Genomic DNA, 16,918 nt, shown 5'->3' on the forward strand with positions numbered 1-16,918 from the left:
CTTAGGTTGACAGTCAACTACTGAGCCACACCAACAGGGTTTGAGAGAGAGAGAGAGAATATATATATATATTTTTTTTAAAATATATTTTTATTGAGTATATTTTTTAATGCTAAATTGAGGCTGGGTAGCAAGACAGACATAAGGGAGAGCATACCTTTCCATACTTGCTGAAAAGGTTCTTCAGATCTGTTGCTCGAGTTGTGGAGGACAGTCCACTGACCCACAAATTCCTACCAGAACTGCTGCTGATACGACCTGAAGTAGAGAGAGAAGATTATGCTTTGCCACCAGGAATTATAGTAACCATGACCACTCCTGAAATGTGGCTCTCTCTTAAACCCTAACCACATTCAATTTCAATGCTTATTTTTTCTTTTCAATTTCAACTCTTTTAATTCAAGAGTTTAATTACTGCCAACACAGAGGACAGAGATGAAAATTTGGACGGGAAAAACAAGTTTTCTTACTTGAGGAGTAATCTTGTACAGGTTATTACAAACTGAAATGTCTTTCAATGATCAGATCTCAACCAAGATAGCAGTTTCTATAACCCTTGTTACATTATTCAATGGAAAATAGGGTTGTCACAAGATTCACTATAAATTCCAGAATGTGGCAATTTTCAGGCCCCTCCCTGCTACGCCAAGGGATCCACAGGTGGTTCCCCACCACGTAAATCATACCTTTTTCATCTTTAATGACTGGCTTTATATCTTTTTCTTCCTTAAAAGAACTAGAGACAAAAGTTAATGTTAACCATGCAGGAAAAAAGCAAAAGAGAACTAAATTAAAAATATAATGTGTGCTAAAATTGAATACCTACCAGAAAATTAGTCTGAAGCAAAATTTTAACAAGAACCTTTGTAAGCTTATACTGAATATTTGACCCCCCAAAATACAATATCAGATTCTTAAATCAATTTGATTTAACTGAAGAGAACATTTAGCAATTTAAGAACACAACCATAGTCGGTTGAGAAAAGAAGGAATCAAATCAGCCACTAAAAATACACAAGGAGAAATAATACTTTCTTTAGAGGTAAATTATAATTTCATCAGTCTGGCTGGCCAATTGTAGAAAAAACAGCTTATGTGTGTCATTAAACGACCAATGAAAAGGAGATAGCATCTGGTCTAAAACTGAGAAAAAACAAACCTCATTTTCTGATCAGCGCCCTCACTGGCTGAGGACTCTTTAGGAGCCGGAGGGACTTCATTACAAGCTTCAAAAGCAAACTTCTTCACGTCTTCTTTGCTATCCCTGGGGTCTGGGCTTGAGGCTTCCTGGGGCGCTTCTGCCACCTCCTCGCTAGAGGCTTCTGTGTGCTCTGAGGCTTTACTACTCTGCTCAACTGGCTCCTCTAGCCCTACAGGCTCACAGTCCATCCTCTCGTCACCGCCTGTCTGCTCCACGGGCTCCCTTTTCACTACCGCTAACAGGGTGTCTGCCTCGCTCCACTGAGCTTGTGCTGTTGACTCGCTGGCCAAATCTAAGTCACCCTCCTCCGGGTGGCCGCTGCCAAAAAGGTCCTCTTCCTCCGCAAGCTTTCTGTCTGGCCCCACGCTACTTGTATCCTGTGCAAATGGCTGCTCCAGCTCGGAACCTTCTTCTTTTACTGGCTCAGATTTACAAGTTTCCCCCAAAATGTCGAGTATTTTCTCATTTTCTACGGATTTAACAGGAATAGAATGGCACAAGGTTTAATTACCAGGGAAATAAAGCAATCACAATTGTGGAACTGGCGCGGCTGCCACACTAACACGAAGAGAACTGCTAGCTACACAGAGATTGGAAAACCCGCGAGTACACACGTTACACTGGTTACACTACCTGCACGCCAACCAACTGCTACAGTAAGCCGCTACGCTACATGGAACAGGCCCCCACCGATTTAAACACCTACAACCACTTGGCTGCCTCTCAACAGTCTTCTTCATGTTTGGTTCAAGTCTGGGTCTTCTGACTTATTTTTCCAATGTCCAAGGTGCTGAACCGAATGCAGTCATCACTCAATGACAGCTCAATTTCCAAATTTCTTTGAATTTCTTTTAACAGAACAGTCCAACAGGAACACCAGAAACTCTTCAGATGGCGAGAGATAAACGCAGTCCAGAAGGGAAATAACATGCTGGAAATTTTCATGAAGAAACTCTGTTTCCTCTTCTGGAATCCAGTCACTTCTCAGGTTATAAGTTCCCTGACAATTGCTTTATCCTGCCTTAACTGCATTAATCAAATTGACTGCAGAGAAATATCACAAGATCTGTTTCATGTGTAGAAACACATGGAAGAATCACAAGGAGAAATTATGTGAATGCCTTTCTATGAGGTTGGAGAGATGAACGTAACCACTACATCTCACCACATACATCTGATCTCTAGAAACCAGAGCAGCAGTTCCACAGATCTGGTGATATGAATGGGTTTCCAATCTCTGATCCTTGTACGATCTGGATTGTCCACCATTAAAATCATTTACAAGACCATAATACAGCATAAAATATATAGACAGCTTGAAAAATGTAGTGAGATAAATTTCAAACCATAACTGTTATGTTTCTCTTATCAGTACCTGGCTCCAAGAGTGGTTCTTCAATATCCTAAATAAAAAAGAAAAGAGAAAATAATGACCAACAGAATTTTATGAATAAGAATAGATCCAGAGACAAATGGTGGGTTGTGCGGGTGAGGGATGGAGGGTGGGGGGGTAGAGAGCAACCAAAGGACATGTACGCATGCATATTAGCATAACCTACAGACACAGACACTGGGGCGGTGGGGGCTTGCTCAGGTTGGGAATGGCTGAGGCGGGGATCAAGCAGGGCAAAAGGAGACATATATAAAACTTTAGACAATAAATAATAAATAAATAAATAAGAGAAAGAAAAGCCACAAGGCACTTAAAAACTGGGCAGACCCACTCAAAATAATGCATTCCGTTATACAATCACTTTGCCATTCCCCCCCAGCAAAAGCAGAAAGGCAGCCGTAATATTTAGCCTGTTCAATTCTCCACTCAGAGTCTGGCCATCCCAACCCAAGTTTAAGCTGATCTAATGGCCTCTGCAGCTGGCAGACACCCACAGTCAAGGCAGAAGTTACACAGATGGCCACTGCTTTATAGATCAAATCAGACTGGAGAAAAAAAAGTGTGTTTCTCCCAACATAAACTATTATTTACAACTGGAACATGTTAAATAAAACCTTTCCCTGACTTCCCACTGAAAACAAGAACACCTGCCAAATCCTTTCCCCACCCAAAGACTGGCAGTCAGGCACACCTGCTTCTGCAGTCCCACTCGGGCCTTCGACCCTTACCCAGTGTACTCCATTCCTGCAATAAGCCATGTTCCCTTCTACCCCAAAATCTTCTTTTCTTCTTTACTGGGCTAACTCCTGACCAATGTCAGACCTAATTCAAACAGGACTTCCTCCAGGTAGCCTTCTAGATTGGCCAACTTCTCAAACTTCTCTCCCAGTTACATTCTTTGTTGGTTATTAACCCTGCCCCAACTAGACTGCAAACCCTGAAACTGATCAGTTTGGCTCTCAAACCTCTTATCCTTAGCACCCAGCTCAGTATTAATCCTCAATGAATCATTTGTACATACACCTACACATCTTTTCCAAATATGGAACGCCAATCATTCATGTCAAGTTTCCAATCATGCAGAAACAGATGGTCACTTACCGAAGGTACTTTGAAGTCCAACGATGAAGCATCCAAAGTGCTCTCAAAGCCTTCCCCGTCTACCTGAAAGATAATGGAAGGTCACTTTGTGGGCTCAGAGCTGGGAATGCCTCGGCCTATGCCTCACTATGTTCCAGGCAACCCATGTATTTATTTCCTTCTGATATCTACTGCCATCCACAAGTTAATTGTCAGATTACTCAGTTTATTACTTGCCTCTGTCCCCACACCCGTTCTAGTACTGGATAACAGCAGCATCACTGACAGAGGCTTGCAGACAGAAGGTATTCTGTCAGCATTGCCCAAATGAATGAATGAATTCGCTTACAGCCAGTCTCCACATACTGGTGGTCTACATACAGCACTCAGCCATAGAATTCCCAAAGCAGAACTCAAAACCAGGTACTCCTCCAATTTCACTTGGTAGCAACACTTTTAAAATAACAGCAACAGGGTACTTTCTTCTAGAGTGCTGTATTTAACAAACACTTGACTATTTTCTTTTTACTATTTACTATATCAAAAAACAAAATAAAAATAAAAAAGCAAACAAATCCCACTTATCTTAAAGATTACTAAATTTGAAGGTCTTTTACCTTTCTAAGTGAAATACAAACATATCCCTTTCCAAATATTCTTTATCATTTTATAGGTTTGAACCTTATAACCTGGACACTTCCATTAACCAAGAAGTTAGAAACCAAGTACATTCTCTTAAAATAATTAACATGATACAACAGGATCACGCCTAGAGACGGAAAATCAGTTGCTTAATATTATCCTAGGTTGAGCAGTGATGTTTGGAGTTTGTGGCTTTTGTCCTTGAAGGTTTAAAGTTCAGTCCTTCGAGGGCAATTATTTTAGTTTAAGGTATAATGCCTTAAGTAAACAACACAACCAAACTAGAATGGCTGGGCATGCTAAGTTGGTAAGATTCAAATGACCATTATTTCTAGGATGGCCACCACAGAGAGCTCTATGACAAAATACTGGGAAAACTTGGGAAGGAGATACCAGTAACAGAATTAAAGCCCTTCCGGAGCAGCCGGGTCTGGTGCGGCCAGGCCCGGAGCAGTGGCTGCCAGGCTGGGAGCGGCCAGGCTTGGAGCAGCGGCTGCCAGGCTGGGAGTGGCCAGGCCTGGAGAAGCGGCTGCCAGGCTGGGAGCGGCCAGGCCTGAAGCAGCCGGGTCGGGTGCGGCCAGGCCAGGAGCAGCAGCTGCCAGGCTGGGAGCGGCCAGGCCCAGAGCAGCAGCTGCCGGGCTGGGAGCGGCCAGGCCCAGAGCAGCAGCTGACAGGCTGGGAGCGGCCAGGCCCAGAGCAGCCGGGTCGGGTGCGGCCAGGCCTGTAGCAGCAACAGCCAAGTCCAGAGCAACTAGGTCAGGAGCGGCAGTGACCAGACCCGGAGCAGCTGGTTGTGGAACGAACCAGAGCAACAGAGGCCAGGCCAGGAGCAGCCAGGCCCGAAACAGCTCGCTCCTCGCCTGTCCCTGCCCACGGCTGCCTCTCAGACATGGCTGGAAACTTTTGCGGGAACTTGAGGGTCTGCTGAATCAAGTGATGAAGGCTTAGATCTGGATGTGTTGAGTTAGTATAGCGCTGGGGTGTTGATCTGTGAGTGCCTTGGGTAGGGCCTGGATGAGGCTGGTTGACCTATTTGGAAATGTCTTTTGTGTGAAGTGTATCATTGGGCATGTGGAGGTATTATTGATATGAGAAAATGCTAAGTAACAGATTTACTATCTGAAAAGGGATTTACTATCAGGGAAAGGGAGGGAGGAAGAGACTGAACATAAACTGTGCACCTATGGATGAGGACAATGGGGGATGGGGAGGGGGCAGAGGGTGGGGGGGGAACCTGGTAGAGGGGGTAAGAAATGAGGAACCTTTGTAATAATATGAACAATAAAGATTGATTTAAAAATAAATAAATAAATAAATAAATAAATAAAAGGGAAAAAAAAAAAAAAAAGAATTAAAGCCCTACCTTACACACCAGGACATTATTGTGAATCCCTTTAATGGAAGGGGTTTTTCTGTGGTGACAAATACTTTTTTCACTGTATGTCACACCTTTCAATATGATTAACTATTCTTTTGTCGTCGTTGTTGTTGTTAATCCTAAGAATATTTTGCCATTGATTTTTAGGGAGTGGGAAGGAGGAGGAGAAAGACACACATTGTTTTCCTTCCGCTCGCACCGGGATCAGAGCCAGGGATTTTTTGGGCCTGCAACTGAGGTACGTGCCCTTGACTGGAATTGAATCCGGGACCCTTCAGTCCCAGGATTGACACTCTATCCACTGAGCCAAACCAGCTAGAGCTAGTGTTATTATTTTTTTATTGTTAATCCTCACCTGACGATATTTTTTCCACTGATTTTTAGAGAGTGGAAAGGAGGGGAACAGAGAGAGAGAGAGAGAAAGAGAGAGAGAGAGAGAGAGAGAGAGAGAGAGAGAGAGAGAGAGAGAGAGCGCGCGCGCGCGAGCGCCTGCCCGCAATGTCGATGTGAGAGAGACTCAATGGCTGGCTCCCTCCCTCATGTGCACCTACTAAGGTGAGGGATCGAGCCTGCAACCAAGATTCATGCCCCCGACTGGAAATGAATCCAGGACACTTCAATCAGTGGGCTGATGCTCCAACCACTGAGCCAAATCAACCAGGACATGACTGTCTTATGCATAAACTTTTAAAAATATCTATTAGATTATCTGGATGATTAAGTTATAAACTGTTTTTGTTTTATCTTTCTAGTTGTTTGTTTTTTTAAACCTACTTTTTTAAAAGGAAAATACTTTTATCAACTGTGCAAACTTTTATGGCTTATGCTTAGAAAATTGTCTCCCACCAATTAGAAATAGTCTCCAATACTACAGAAACGTTAATGAAGAAGTTATTAATATCTGACCTATGCTGAGTTTAAATGAACAGAATTTACCACCAAGGTTCAGTTCCTAAATTAAATGTTTATAGTGACTAATTTCACTGCTTGTTATTTAATCAACCAACCCTTAGCATGTTCTTGCCCATATAAGCAGCACACAAGCACTGGGAGCCTAGGGCCTCCTGCCACATTCCACGTGTCTCGGTGTTACCTACAGCATGTCCTGTGAGCTGAGCTGGAAGCTCACTCAGCTGTGCAGCCACATGCTCTTTGCTGTCACAAAGGGAATCGAGGATGCTGTCTGTGCCATCATCCCCAAAGTCTGGGGCACTGCTGTTCTCCATTTCAGCTTCTTCTAGCACACTAACATCCATCATGTCAATATTCTGCAAGCTCTCCCAACTTGCTTCCACATCCTCCTATAAAGAGGAATGAGAGTATCAATGACCAGGTAGACCAGGACTCAGAGCTCCTGCTGCTGTCTGCACTGTCATGCCACCTACCTGCCCGTCTCTGGAATCCTCTTCTAGGCCATTATCTTCTGTGCCTTCTTCCTCTATCTTCTGTCCTAATTACAGAATAATTGTTCAATCAGATAACACTCAGGTGTAGGCTTTTAATTAGTTTATGCAGAATGATAGATTTCAATCTTAGAACAGGTTACAAAAAAACTAGAAGAGGTGCCTGTTTTGTTTTCTGTGTTTTTGTTTTTTTTTAAAGTACTTTACTAATTAAAATTTTTATTTATTTATTTCAGAAAGGAGGTGAGAGGGAGAGAGAGAGAGAGAAACAAAAATGATAAGAGAGAATCACTGATCAGCTGCCTCTTGCACAACCCATACTGGAGGTCGAACCCTCAATCCAGGCATGTGTCCTGACCGGGAATCAAACCATGACCTCTTGATTCATAGGCAGACACTCAACCCCAGAGCCAATTAGTCGAAGTGCCTGTTTCAATGTGTGCAATTTCGTGTCCATTGGGATATGAATATCTATGATTTCTGTAATACTATCAAACAAAAAGTATTTGATTTTTAACAAAATACCTAAGCGCTTCAAAAACTTTAAAAATCGCTGAAACCGGTTTGGCTCAGTGGATAGAGCATCAGCCTGCGGACTGAAGGGTCCCAGGTTCGATTCCAGTCAAGGGCATGTACCTTGGTTGCGGGCACATCCCCAGTAGGGGGTATGCAAGAGGCAGCTGATCGATAATTCTCTCTCATCGATGTTTCTAACTCTCTATCCCTCTCTCTTCCTCTCTGTAAAAAAATTTTTTAAAAATCACAGGTATGTTTGCAAACATGCAAGCTGAAGATGCATACAGATGGAGATGACTAAAGCAACCACCAATAATGGTTAAAATACGGAGTGATATAGAGATAATTTTATTTTTACATACATACTTTTTACATCTTCCAAATTATTGAAAAATATTATTTTTATAATTTTTTAGTTAATAAATTAAAGATAAGAATCCTCAATCTTTTTTTTTTTTTAACCCTCACCTGAAGATATGTTTTTATTGATTTTCCCCAGCGGGAGGGAGGGAGGGAGAAAAACATTGATCTCTTGCCACCTGTAGACACTCAATGGGGAATCCAACTTGCAACCTAGGTATTTGCCCTGACTGGGAATCAAATCCCCAACCTTTTATTATTATTATTTTATATATATATATATATATATATATATATATATATATATTGATTTTTGTACAGAGAGGAAGGGAGATAGTTAGAAACATCGATTAGAGAGTCATCGATCAGCTGCCTCTTGCACACCCCCTACTGGGGATGTGCCCGCAACCAAGGTACATGCCCTTGATCAGAATCGAACCTGGGACCTTTCAGTCCCCAAACCGACGCTCTATCCACTGAGCCAAACCGGTTTCGGCCAAACCCCCAACCTTTTGGTGTATGGGATGACTCTCCCACCAACTGAGGCCCTAGCCTGGACAGAAACTCTGACTAAAAATTCAAGCTGCAATGTTTACTACTTGAGTATTTCATTTATCTTTATTATCAGTTACCACTCAAGAAATATAGTTTTATATGTCAGATACTGTATTCTTTACATCTTATTATTTAATCTCCCCACAACACTAGGAGGTTATTATCTGTATTTGACACATAAGAATTTAGTTCAGCTCCACAGCTGGGACTCAAAAACTCAGCTGTACCACTTCCATTATATCTAAGCCCAGCATACCCCTCTGAAATACACTGTCTAAAAACGTTTGCCAGCCAAAACATGTTTTGCTCAGTGGAAAGGGCGTCTGTCTGAGGACTGGAAGGTCCCAGGTTCAATTCTGGTCAGGGGCATGTAGATTGGTTGTGGGCACATCCCTGGTGTGGGGTGTGCAGGAGGCGGCTGGTCCATGTCTCTCTTTCGTCGATGTTTCTAGCTCTCTATCTCTCTCCTCTCCCTTCCTCTCTGTAAAAAATCAATAAAATATATATTTTTTAAAAAATAAATAGAAAATAAAATAAAATAAAAATGTTTGCCAGTTGCAACCTATTTCTAGGCCTCTATATAGTAGCCTGCAGTGCACACACAGGATGTAAACAAGAAAAATGCACATCCTAAAGCTTCACCAAAAAGTGCCCTAAATAAGAGTGGGAATGACAAATATTGAGCAGATAGGCTGTACCTCAATCCCAAAGGCCTGGTCTCTGCTGACTAAAAGCTGAAACAGGGATTGTGGAGAACAGGACAGAAACTAGAAAATCAAATTTTAGTTTCTCACATGAAACATAATTCCAAAACTTAATCTTTCAAAACACATCCACACATCTTCACAATTTCAGCTACTCTTTACTTTTAAAAGGCAACAGTCACTCTTGACTTCCCAGAATTAGTCCCACTCTTTTTTTTTTTTTTCTTTTTTTTTTTTTTAATATATTTTATTGATTTTGTACAGAGAGGAAGGGAGAGAGATAGAGAGTTAGAAACACCGATGAGAGAGTCATCGATCAGCTGCCTCTGGGGATGTGCCCGCAACCAAGGTACATGCCCTTGACCGGAATCGAACCCGGGACCCTTCAGTCCCCAAGCCGACGCTCTATCCATTGAGCCAAACCAGTCCCGGCTTAGTCCCACTCTTGCACTCTAGAAAACAATTGGTTAATTCTTCCTAATCACTTTTATGTAATCTTGAGGTCCTAATTTCAACTAGGACACCATGACAATGTAATATTCCATATCACTAACCAGGAGCTCAAACACCACCAAAGGATATGCTAGCTCAACAACCTACAGGTGCTATCCTCTGTCGCTGGACTTCAGACCACCTACCTCTTCCTTCTCTGGGTGTTGGTGACTTTTCTGAAAATGGGGAAGAGACCATTGCTAGAGCTATCCTATATAATAATCCTATATAATAAAAGGCTAGTAGGCAAATTATCCCTTTGGGAGTTCAACCGCTTGCTATGATGTGCACTGACCACCAGGGGCTGGTATGGAATGAAGAAAGGCACCAATTATCCCTGATTGCTGGCAAGACCTAGGGACCCTACCAGTACATGAATTTCGTGCACCAGCATTCTCTCTATACGAATGAAAGTGACTATTACCAAAGCTTTCCAGACAAAATGCTAATTCCACGTGTAGTTTTGATTTGACATAAGCTTTAATCCAGACATTCAGATAGATTTTTAAAGCACCTAACTAAGGTTCAGTTTGTCTAATGATGTAAAGATTCCCGTTAGGAGCCAAGAACATTTGGATTCATAAACCTTAAACCTCAACAGCTTTAAATGAGCATCTACATTAAAAACTTTTAAACCAACTTAACTAGTTACATAGCTATTGCAAAACAGGCTTTGAGACTATAGTTGTTGCCTGGCTGGTATGACTCAGTGAGACCTGTGAACCAAGAGGCCCTGATCTGATTCCCAGTTACGGTTAAGGCACTTGCCAGGGTTTAGGGCCTGATCCCCAGTAGGGGGCATACAGGAAGCAGCCGATCAATTCTCTTTCATCATTGATTTTTCTCTCTCCCTTCCTTCCTCTCTGAAATCAATAGATATATTTAAAAAAACAAGACTGAGGTAGTTGTATGTTTCCAGCCTCTCATAGTCTGTATTCATTTAGACAGTCCATGTTCATAATGAAGTATGGATCAATACAATAGCAGAAAAAAACCCACATCAATGTTTTAAAATTAAACATACTGTAGATCTCTTTATAAAACATAACTAAAAAATTTAACCTTTCAAAACACACGTTTTAAAAGTTAGATAAGTCATAGAAAAGTTTTCCTTTTAGAAAAATCTGCTTAAAAAGTAAATTCAAATTGTTGAAAATGTTACAAATTAATTTCTTTTGACTTTCTAAACTACGGTCCTCCACTGCCTAAATTATGTTGTCCTTATCACTGTAAAATCTAATAATGAGGACATTTGGTTAATTCTTCTTCATTACTTTAATACAATAAGTAATTCCTCCCTACAATAAGGGGAGCAAGGTTTCAAAGTTTTCTGAAATTAAACCCTTCCAAAAAATAATAGGTATTATCCATAAAAGAATTAATGTATGGGCATGACATAAATATACCTTGAAAACATAATACTCAGAGAAAGAAGGCAGACACAAAAGGCCACAGACTGTATGATTCTGTTTATATGAAATGTCCAGAATAGCCAAATCTACAAAGTCAATCAGTGCCAAGGGGAAAATGGGGAGAGGTTGCTAGTGGGCAGAGAGGTAATGAAAATACCTAGAAGTAGACACTGGTGATGACTGCACAGTGAATAAGCACTGCCTTGTACACTGTAGGTGAATTGTATAGTATTTGAATTATATCTTCATTTTTTAAAAAATCACACTAGTAAAAACATAGGCTGGGTACAAATACTGTGACAGTCTATTTTGGACCACAGAGAAGCTGACTTCTATTTGGTCTTGGGTGGTTGTCATTTTCCTTGATTTAAGTCGTATTTTTTTGAACCAGGAAGGAAGCCAAAGCAGGTGCTCAAACCAGTCAGGACAGCTTTTAGAGGGTCTTACTCTAGTCCTTTTTAAATACCGATGGCAAGAACTGAGATGTTTTCAGCATGTATTTTAATTTCACTTGGTATCTCCTCCAGCACCCTGACAGAGTTACTTGTTTGCTGGTGAAGAGCAGGCTAATTAGGAGATGGAAGACAATGGCAGCTGCAGACATTCTCCTCCTGGCCCGGAGGGCAGAAAGGGTGCTAAAAAGACAGTTCTCTAAGTAAGCTCTCACAACAACACTGGAGCCTGCAGAAGCAGTAAGTACAGGTGGATACCTTTAACACTTCTCTTTGCTGTCTTCCTGTTTGTGGCTTCCAATGTGATGCCAATTTCATCAGGATCCTGCCCTTCTTCTTTAACTGCCTGTCAGGAAGAGATGGATTTTACATTATCAAGAGCTGCAGGGCACACACTGTAGTTTTTAAGTAACAACTTCCAAATCTTCCTTGCAAAGGGCAAGTCTGTTTCTGCTATCTGGGCTTCAAGCCCACAAGACTCGGGATGAACCCAGAACAACTTGGTTCTCCCTGCACCCCCTTCCCTCAGGCCCCAAGACAAAGGGGTGTGTGAAAGGGTGTTCAGAATCAGGGACATGACCAGTTGTAAACTGGCCCGTAACCTCGAAACTGCCCAACCTTCCAGTTTAAGTTAACAATATAACAAATAACAAGAGGCTTGTACCTGGTCTGCATGAGCAATGGGCTCTGAGTGGTGGTAGTGGTGAGCCTGGGGTAGTGCGGGGAGGGAGGACAGAGAGGCTGGGTTGGGGAAACGGCCTCGGTGCTTTCCTCCTGCCTGGCACAAGACTGGGCTCTCACACTCAACTCACAAGTTCCCCACCCTTAGGCTTGTTCTGGCTGGAGACACGACAATCCTCCATATTTAAGTTTGGGTTATGCCTTGTGTTGAGGGGAATAAGCACAGGATGACAAGAGATAGTGAGGTGTATGGGGGGGGGGGGGCTGCACGTTACTGAAGGTGATTTAGACAGGGTAGAGTGACCAGGGAGGTGACATCGCAAACAGATCCAAAAGACAAGGAGTCAGCCAGGCAACCTGGGAGAGGAGCCCTCTGGCGTAGGGTATGGTAAGTGCGAAGGAGCTGCCTGGGGCAGGTACAAGCACAGCTCCCTTTCCTGCAAGATCTCAAAGGTCCTTCAACATCTGTACTCCCGGGAGGGATAATGAGTCTCTGAGACACAGGCACTTGTACAAGGTCACAGAGCCCAATCTAAAACTCGCGCCTGGTAGGAGGCAGGCTGTCAGCGCATCTGAGGCGACTACCTGGTAGGAAACAAGGCACAGAGAGGGACGACAACGGGCCAAGGTCACACAGCCAGGCGCCCTCGTTCCGGACAGCTCATGCGGGGGGGGGGGGGGGGGGGCGGCCAAGAGGGGGCGGGCCGAAGTCGCCCGGATCCAGAAGCGGCGGTGACAGGTCCCCTCAGGGGCGCACCCTGATTTCCTTGCCCCGAGCCACCTCACCTTCTTGAGTCGCTCCATCAGGACGCTCTTGTTGCCTCCCGTGTCCAGGTTTCGCTTCTTCAGCTCCGCCCGCAGGTCGATCACTCGCAGTTCGCTGAGCCGCCGGGTCCCCGCCTCCGAGGCGCCGGGACTCACAGCGGCCGCGCCAGAACCCGAGTCGCCAGAGCCCGCCAGGGTCTCCGCCATCCCGAGCTTCCCCTCTCCGGTACCTACTCCCCACACCGCCGGCGGCTGTAGCGGCTCGGAGCACAAAATGGCGCCGCCTAAGAGGAAAACGCAATCACTTCTTCCCGCCCCGCTTTCCGGCTGTTGCAGACGTTCCGAGCAGCCACTGCACAGAGCGCCGACCTACGGCGCGCTCCCTACGACGCGCAGGCGCGGTATCCACAACACGCATGCGTCCCGGCCTTTCCCAGCCAGTCTTGAGAGATGCTACACGCCTGCGCACCTCCCCTCAGGCTAGCAACGCGCAATCGCAGACGCTACGAAAGCTCGGGGCCTGCGCCAGGTGCGCCTGCGCAGAAGCGAGACGAGCCCGGACGCTGGAGCAATTCTCTGGCAGACGGCGCCATTTTGTGCTAGGAGTTGAGAGAACCCAGGCCCGATTCTGTTTGAAGTGGGTGGCGAAGCCAGGGTCCCTGGAATGGCGGAGGCTCTCTCAGGCCTAGGCGATTCGGGTGCGGCGGGCGCTGCGGCTCTGAGCTCCGCCTCGTCTGAGACCGGGACGCGGCGCCTCAGCGACCTGCGGGTGATCGATCTGCGGGCGGAGCTGAAGAAACGGAACCTCGACTCGAGCGGCAACAAGAGCGCCCTGATGGAGAGGCTCAGAAAGGTAGGGCCGGGGCCCTCTGCCTGGACCACAGTTGGGTCATGGGACTTCCGCAGCCGCAGCAGAGTTTGTGTGGTCTCGGGGCCCGCCTCCGGCCCCCATTTGCGGCCTGGCGCTCCGTGCTTCTCCCTGCCCCTCCTAGGCCCCAGCGGAGGGCGAGCCCAGCCAGGCCCAGGTTCACATCCTAGCACCGCAGTGGGGCGAGGAAAGAAAAGGAAAATCTGACGCGACGGGGGAAGCCGAGCCGCGCAGCCCTGGATGGCGGGTTACATCGCCCGATGGCTTGTTTTCCGCAGCAACCGCTTGGCTGAGGGCTTTCCTCTCATTCCCAAAGATGGATGGGGAATCCTGAAATCCTCACTTCCTGGGGGAGGCAGGGGAAGGTCGAGAGATTTGAACGGTCAAGGAGATTTGAACTCAAGACGGCGGAGTCCCTGAGCCCTCGCCGGCCGCGGGAGTCTTTTCGACAAAGATAGATGTTTATTGTCCCATCAGGGCCAACGATCCTTGAATAGGAGGTTAATTTATAAAGTGAGCATGTTAAGGAATTATTTAAAGGATAAAAAAACAACAATTTGGGGTTTGCCATCACTAGCTCCGGGGTATAACAGGGAAGGGAAAGTGTCGTTTGCAAGAGGGACCAGAAACCTAAAAGATGGGCTTGGGGAAGACACCGAGATGGCTTACCCCAAAGGGCAGGCAGTGTGCGACTGGGATTAGGGATCTGGGGGCTTCTGTAGCCTCATCTTTTGCATGGAAGACGTTTAATCCTCTCTTGCTGCTCGTGTAAAAAGAAGGAAAACATAGTGCTTTTGTTTTAGGACTAAGTGAGGTTGCCTGAAAGGCTTTGGCATGTTGCCTGGTGCATGTAAACACTGGGAATCTGATTGCTGGCAGAAGTCATTTTTTCTGTGTCATTTCCAAAATGGGGGCTGTAATCCCTACCTGAAGGGGTACTGAAGGATAGGTGTGAGAAACACGGAGTCAAGTAAATGTTTGCATCTCTTACACTTTTCTTATTCTTGTTTGGCTTCATTTATTTTTATTTTTTTACATTTTCCCCACCTAGCTCTTTTCTTTTATTTACTTTTTTTAAAAATTAATTTCAGAGAGGAAGGGAGAAAAGTAGAAACATCAATGATGCAAGAGAATCATTGATAGGCTGCCTGCTGAAAGGCCCCTAATAGGGATGGAGGCAGCAGCCTCCACCCACTCGGAATTGAACAGGTGACCTGGTTCATAGGTTAACATCAACCACTGAGCAACACTGACCAGGCTCCTCTTGTTTTGAGACCCTCAGCCTTCACCCCTGTCTCCATTCCCTGCAGATAGTGTGCTGTGTGGACTCATTCCACCCTGACTCCCAAGCAGCTAATGAGTGGGGTTTTATTTACTTCATTAAAAAAAAATACTTATTGATTTTTTACAGAGAGGAAGGGAGAGGGAGAGAGAAACATTGATGAGAGAGAAACATCAAACAGCTGCCTCCTACTGGGGATGTGCCACAACCAAGGTACATGACCTTGGCCGAAATGGAACCTGGGACCCTTCAGTCCACAGGCCAATGCTCTTATCTACTGAGCAAAACCGGATAGGGCTGGGGTTTTATTTTTTATTTTGAGTGCTGTTGAGAGGAAGTAGATATTTTTCCTATTTTTCTTACTTTCCCAGATAAGGAAGCTCAGGCTCAAGAGTGGTGAGGTGACATGCCCAGAGCCAGTTGGGGCCTTTCTAACTAGAGCTTCTATTCTTTCACTATGGATACTAACTTCCTTAACTTTTCTTCACTATGAATACTAAAGTCCTTTATTCAGGGCAGGCAGTTCATTAACCCAGATGTTTACCTGCAGGAAACACAAGGAGGGTGGTGAGGGTTGGCACTTGGGAAGATGTAGTCCATGTTCTCAGCCACCAGAGCCTCCTGTCAACAAAACCAAATTGGGCATTTTATACTTTTTCCTCCCAGAGAGTCTGCATGCCTGCACAGCTGTTAAGATGGTATTAAATCCTCCTGTCAGGCGGATGGCTGAGACTGCATCTTCCATCACTGTCATTTTTCAGGGGACAAATCCATCCCACCTTTTCCCTCCTTTCAGTTTCTTAGGGACATGGGCACTATGTACTAGTAAATACCAGGAGCCTATGAACTCGTCTACCATGCCCAAGCAAGTCTGGAATTATTGCTGATCTTCTCTTTCTCTCCAAGTTCTGTCATCCAGTTTGTATCCCTTCCTTGGTTTATTTTTCCTGGGACGGCAGAAGAGGAAAAGATGGAGGGATCACACACAAAGTTAATTTGCCAAGGCCTATGAGGATGACTCAGAGCTCTCAGTCCCCGTAGAGATGACCCTGTAAACACTGCACCCCAATGAGAGTGAGGGTGAAATGTACTCCTCCTGTCTAGAACAGCTCTATTCTCTTTCTGGTTGTCTGCTCCTTGATCCCAGGGCAGAACTTTGATTTTTTTTCTAGATCTGGCTTCAGAGAGACGAGAGAGGTTTTGTTTGCTCCTGATACAGATTAGGTAGGTGCAGGACCCCCCAGTCCCATTCTAAACTCAGATAGCAAGCTGGCAACTCCTGAGAATCTGAAACGGTCTACAAATAAAATGCAGTATTTGAAGTGGATTTATAAGAAAATTATGCTCACTGAGTAGTACAGTAAATCATAGGAGAGAGTAGAGTGTGCCTTTTCATTTTTTAGTTCCATTGAGCCCGGGAATAGGATAAACCAGATTGTAGTGATAATGTCAAAAATAAGACGGTCGTTCAGTGCTTGCTTTACATGGGGGATAGAGTTCTCACACAGCTTTTAATGTAAGTGCTGTATTTTTGTGTAACCCCATATTATGAAAACAGTGATTAATTAAATCTCCTTAAGACCACAGAGATTAGAACTGTTATCATCTAACTCCAGAGCCCTTCTTCACTGTAGAGCAAGAGAAAGAATGGAAGGGGTGAAGGTGATGCACTTCCAAATCATTGATCCCGAGCTTCTGTGAAAGTAGTCTTTGTTGACTTTCATTGTGAAATTT

The 16,918-nt window shown here is 44.5% G+C and overlaps 2 protein-coding genes across 4 annotated transcripts in view; one reads left to right on the top strand and one right to left on the bottom strand.

Annotated features, from left to right (window-relative positions):
• Positions 1–13,446, bottom strand: part of LOC311622459 (scaffold attachment factor B2-like) — a 39,885-nt gene extending 26,439 nt beyond the window's left edge. Inside the window, exons 1-9 of one of the 2 annotated variants that reach the window (XM_084883669.1) lie at positions 13,056–13,446; positions 11,847–11,934; positions 7,080–7,144; positions 6,788–6,995; positions 3,696–3,754; positions 2,577–2,604; positions 1,160–1,670; positions 687–736; positions 158–258 (exon numbers count right to left, since the gene is read on the bottom strand). In XM_084883669.1, coding sequence (XP_084739795.1) covers positions 158–258; positions 687–736; positions 1,160–1,670; positions 2,577–2,604; positions 3,696–3,754; positions 6,788–6,995; positions 7,080–7,144; positions 11,847–11,934; positions 13,056–13,241 — 1,296 coding nt within the window. In that variant the 5' untranslated portion in view covers positions 13,242–13,446. The remainder of the gene's footprint in view (positions 1–157; positions 259–686; positions 737–1,159; positions 1,671–2,576; positions 2,605–3,695; positions 3,755–6,787; positions 6,996–7,079; positions 7,145–11,846; positions 11,935–13,055) is intronic. The other variant, XM_084883668.1, reaches the window with a different exon arrangement.
• Positions 13,447–13,562: 116 nt separating this feature from the next.
• Positions 13,563–16,918, top strand: part of LOC311622462 (scaffold attachment factor B1-like) — a 29,136-nt gene continuing 25,780 nt past the window's right edge. For both annotated transcript variants that reach the window (XM_084883674.1, XM_084883675.1), the window contains exon 1: positions 13,563–13,887. In XM_084883674.1, coding sequence (XP_084739800.1) covers positions 13,699–13,887 — 189 coding nt within the window. In that variant the 5' untranslated portion in view covers positions 13,563–13,698. The remainder of the gene's footprint in view (positions 13,888–16,918) is intronic.

This window comes from Pipistrellus hanaki (genome assembly GCF_964339955.1).
Source record: "Pipistrellus hanaki genome assembly, chromosome: 5".
NCBI classification, from domain to species: domain Eukaryota; kingdom Metazoa; phylum Chordata; class Mammalia; order Chiroptera; family Vespertilionidae; genus Pipistrellus; species Pipistrellus hanaki.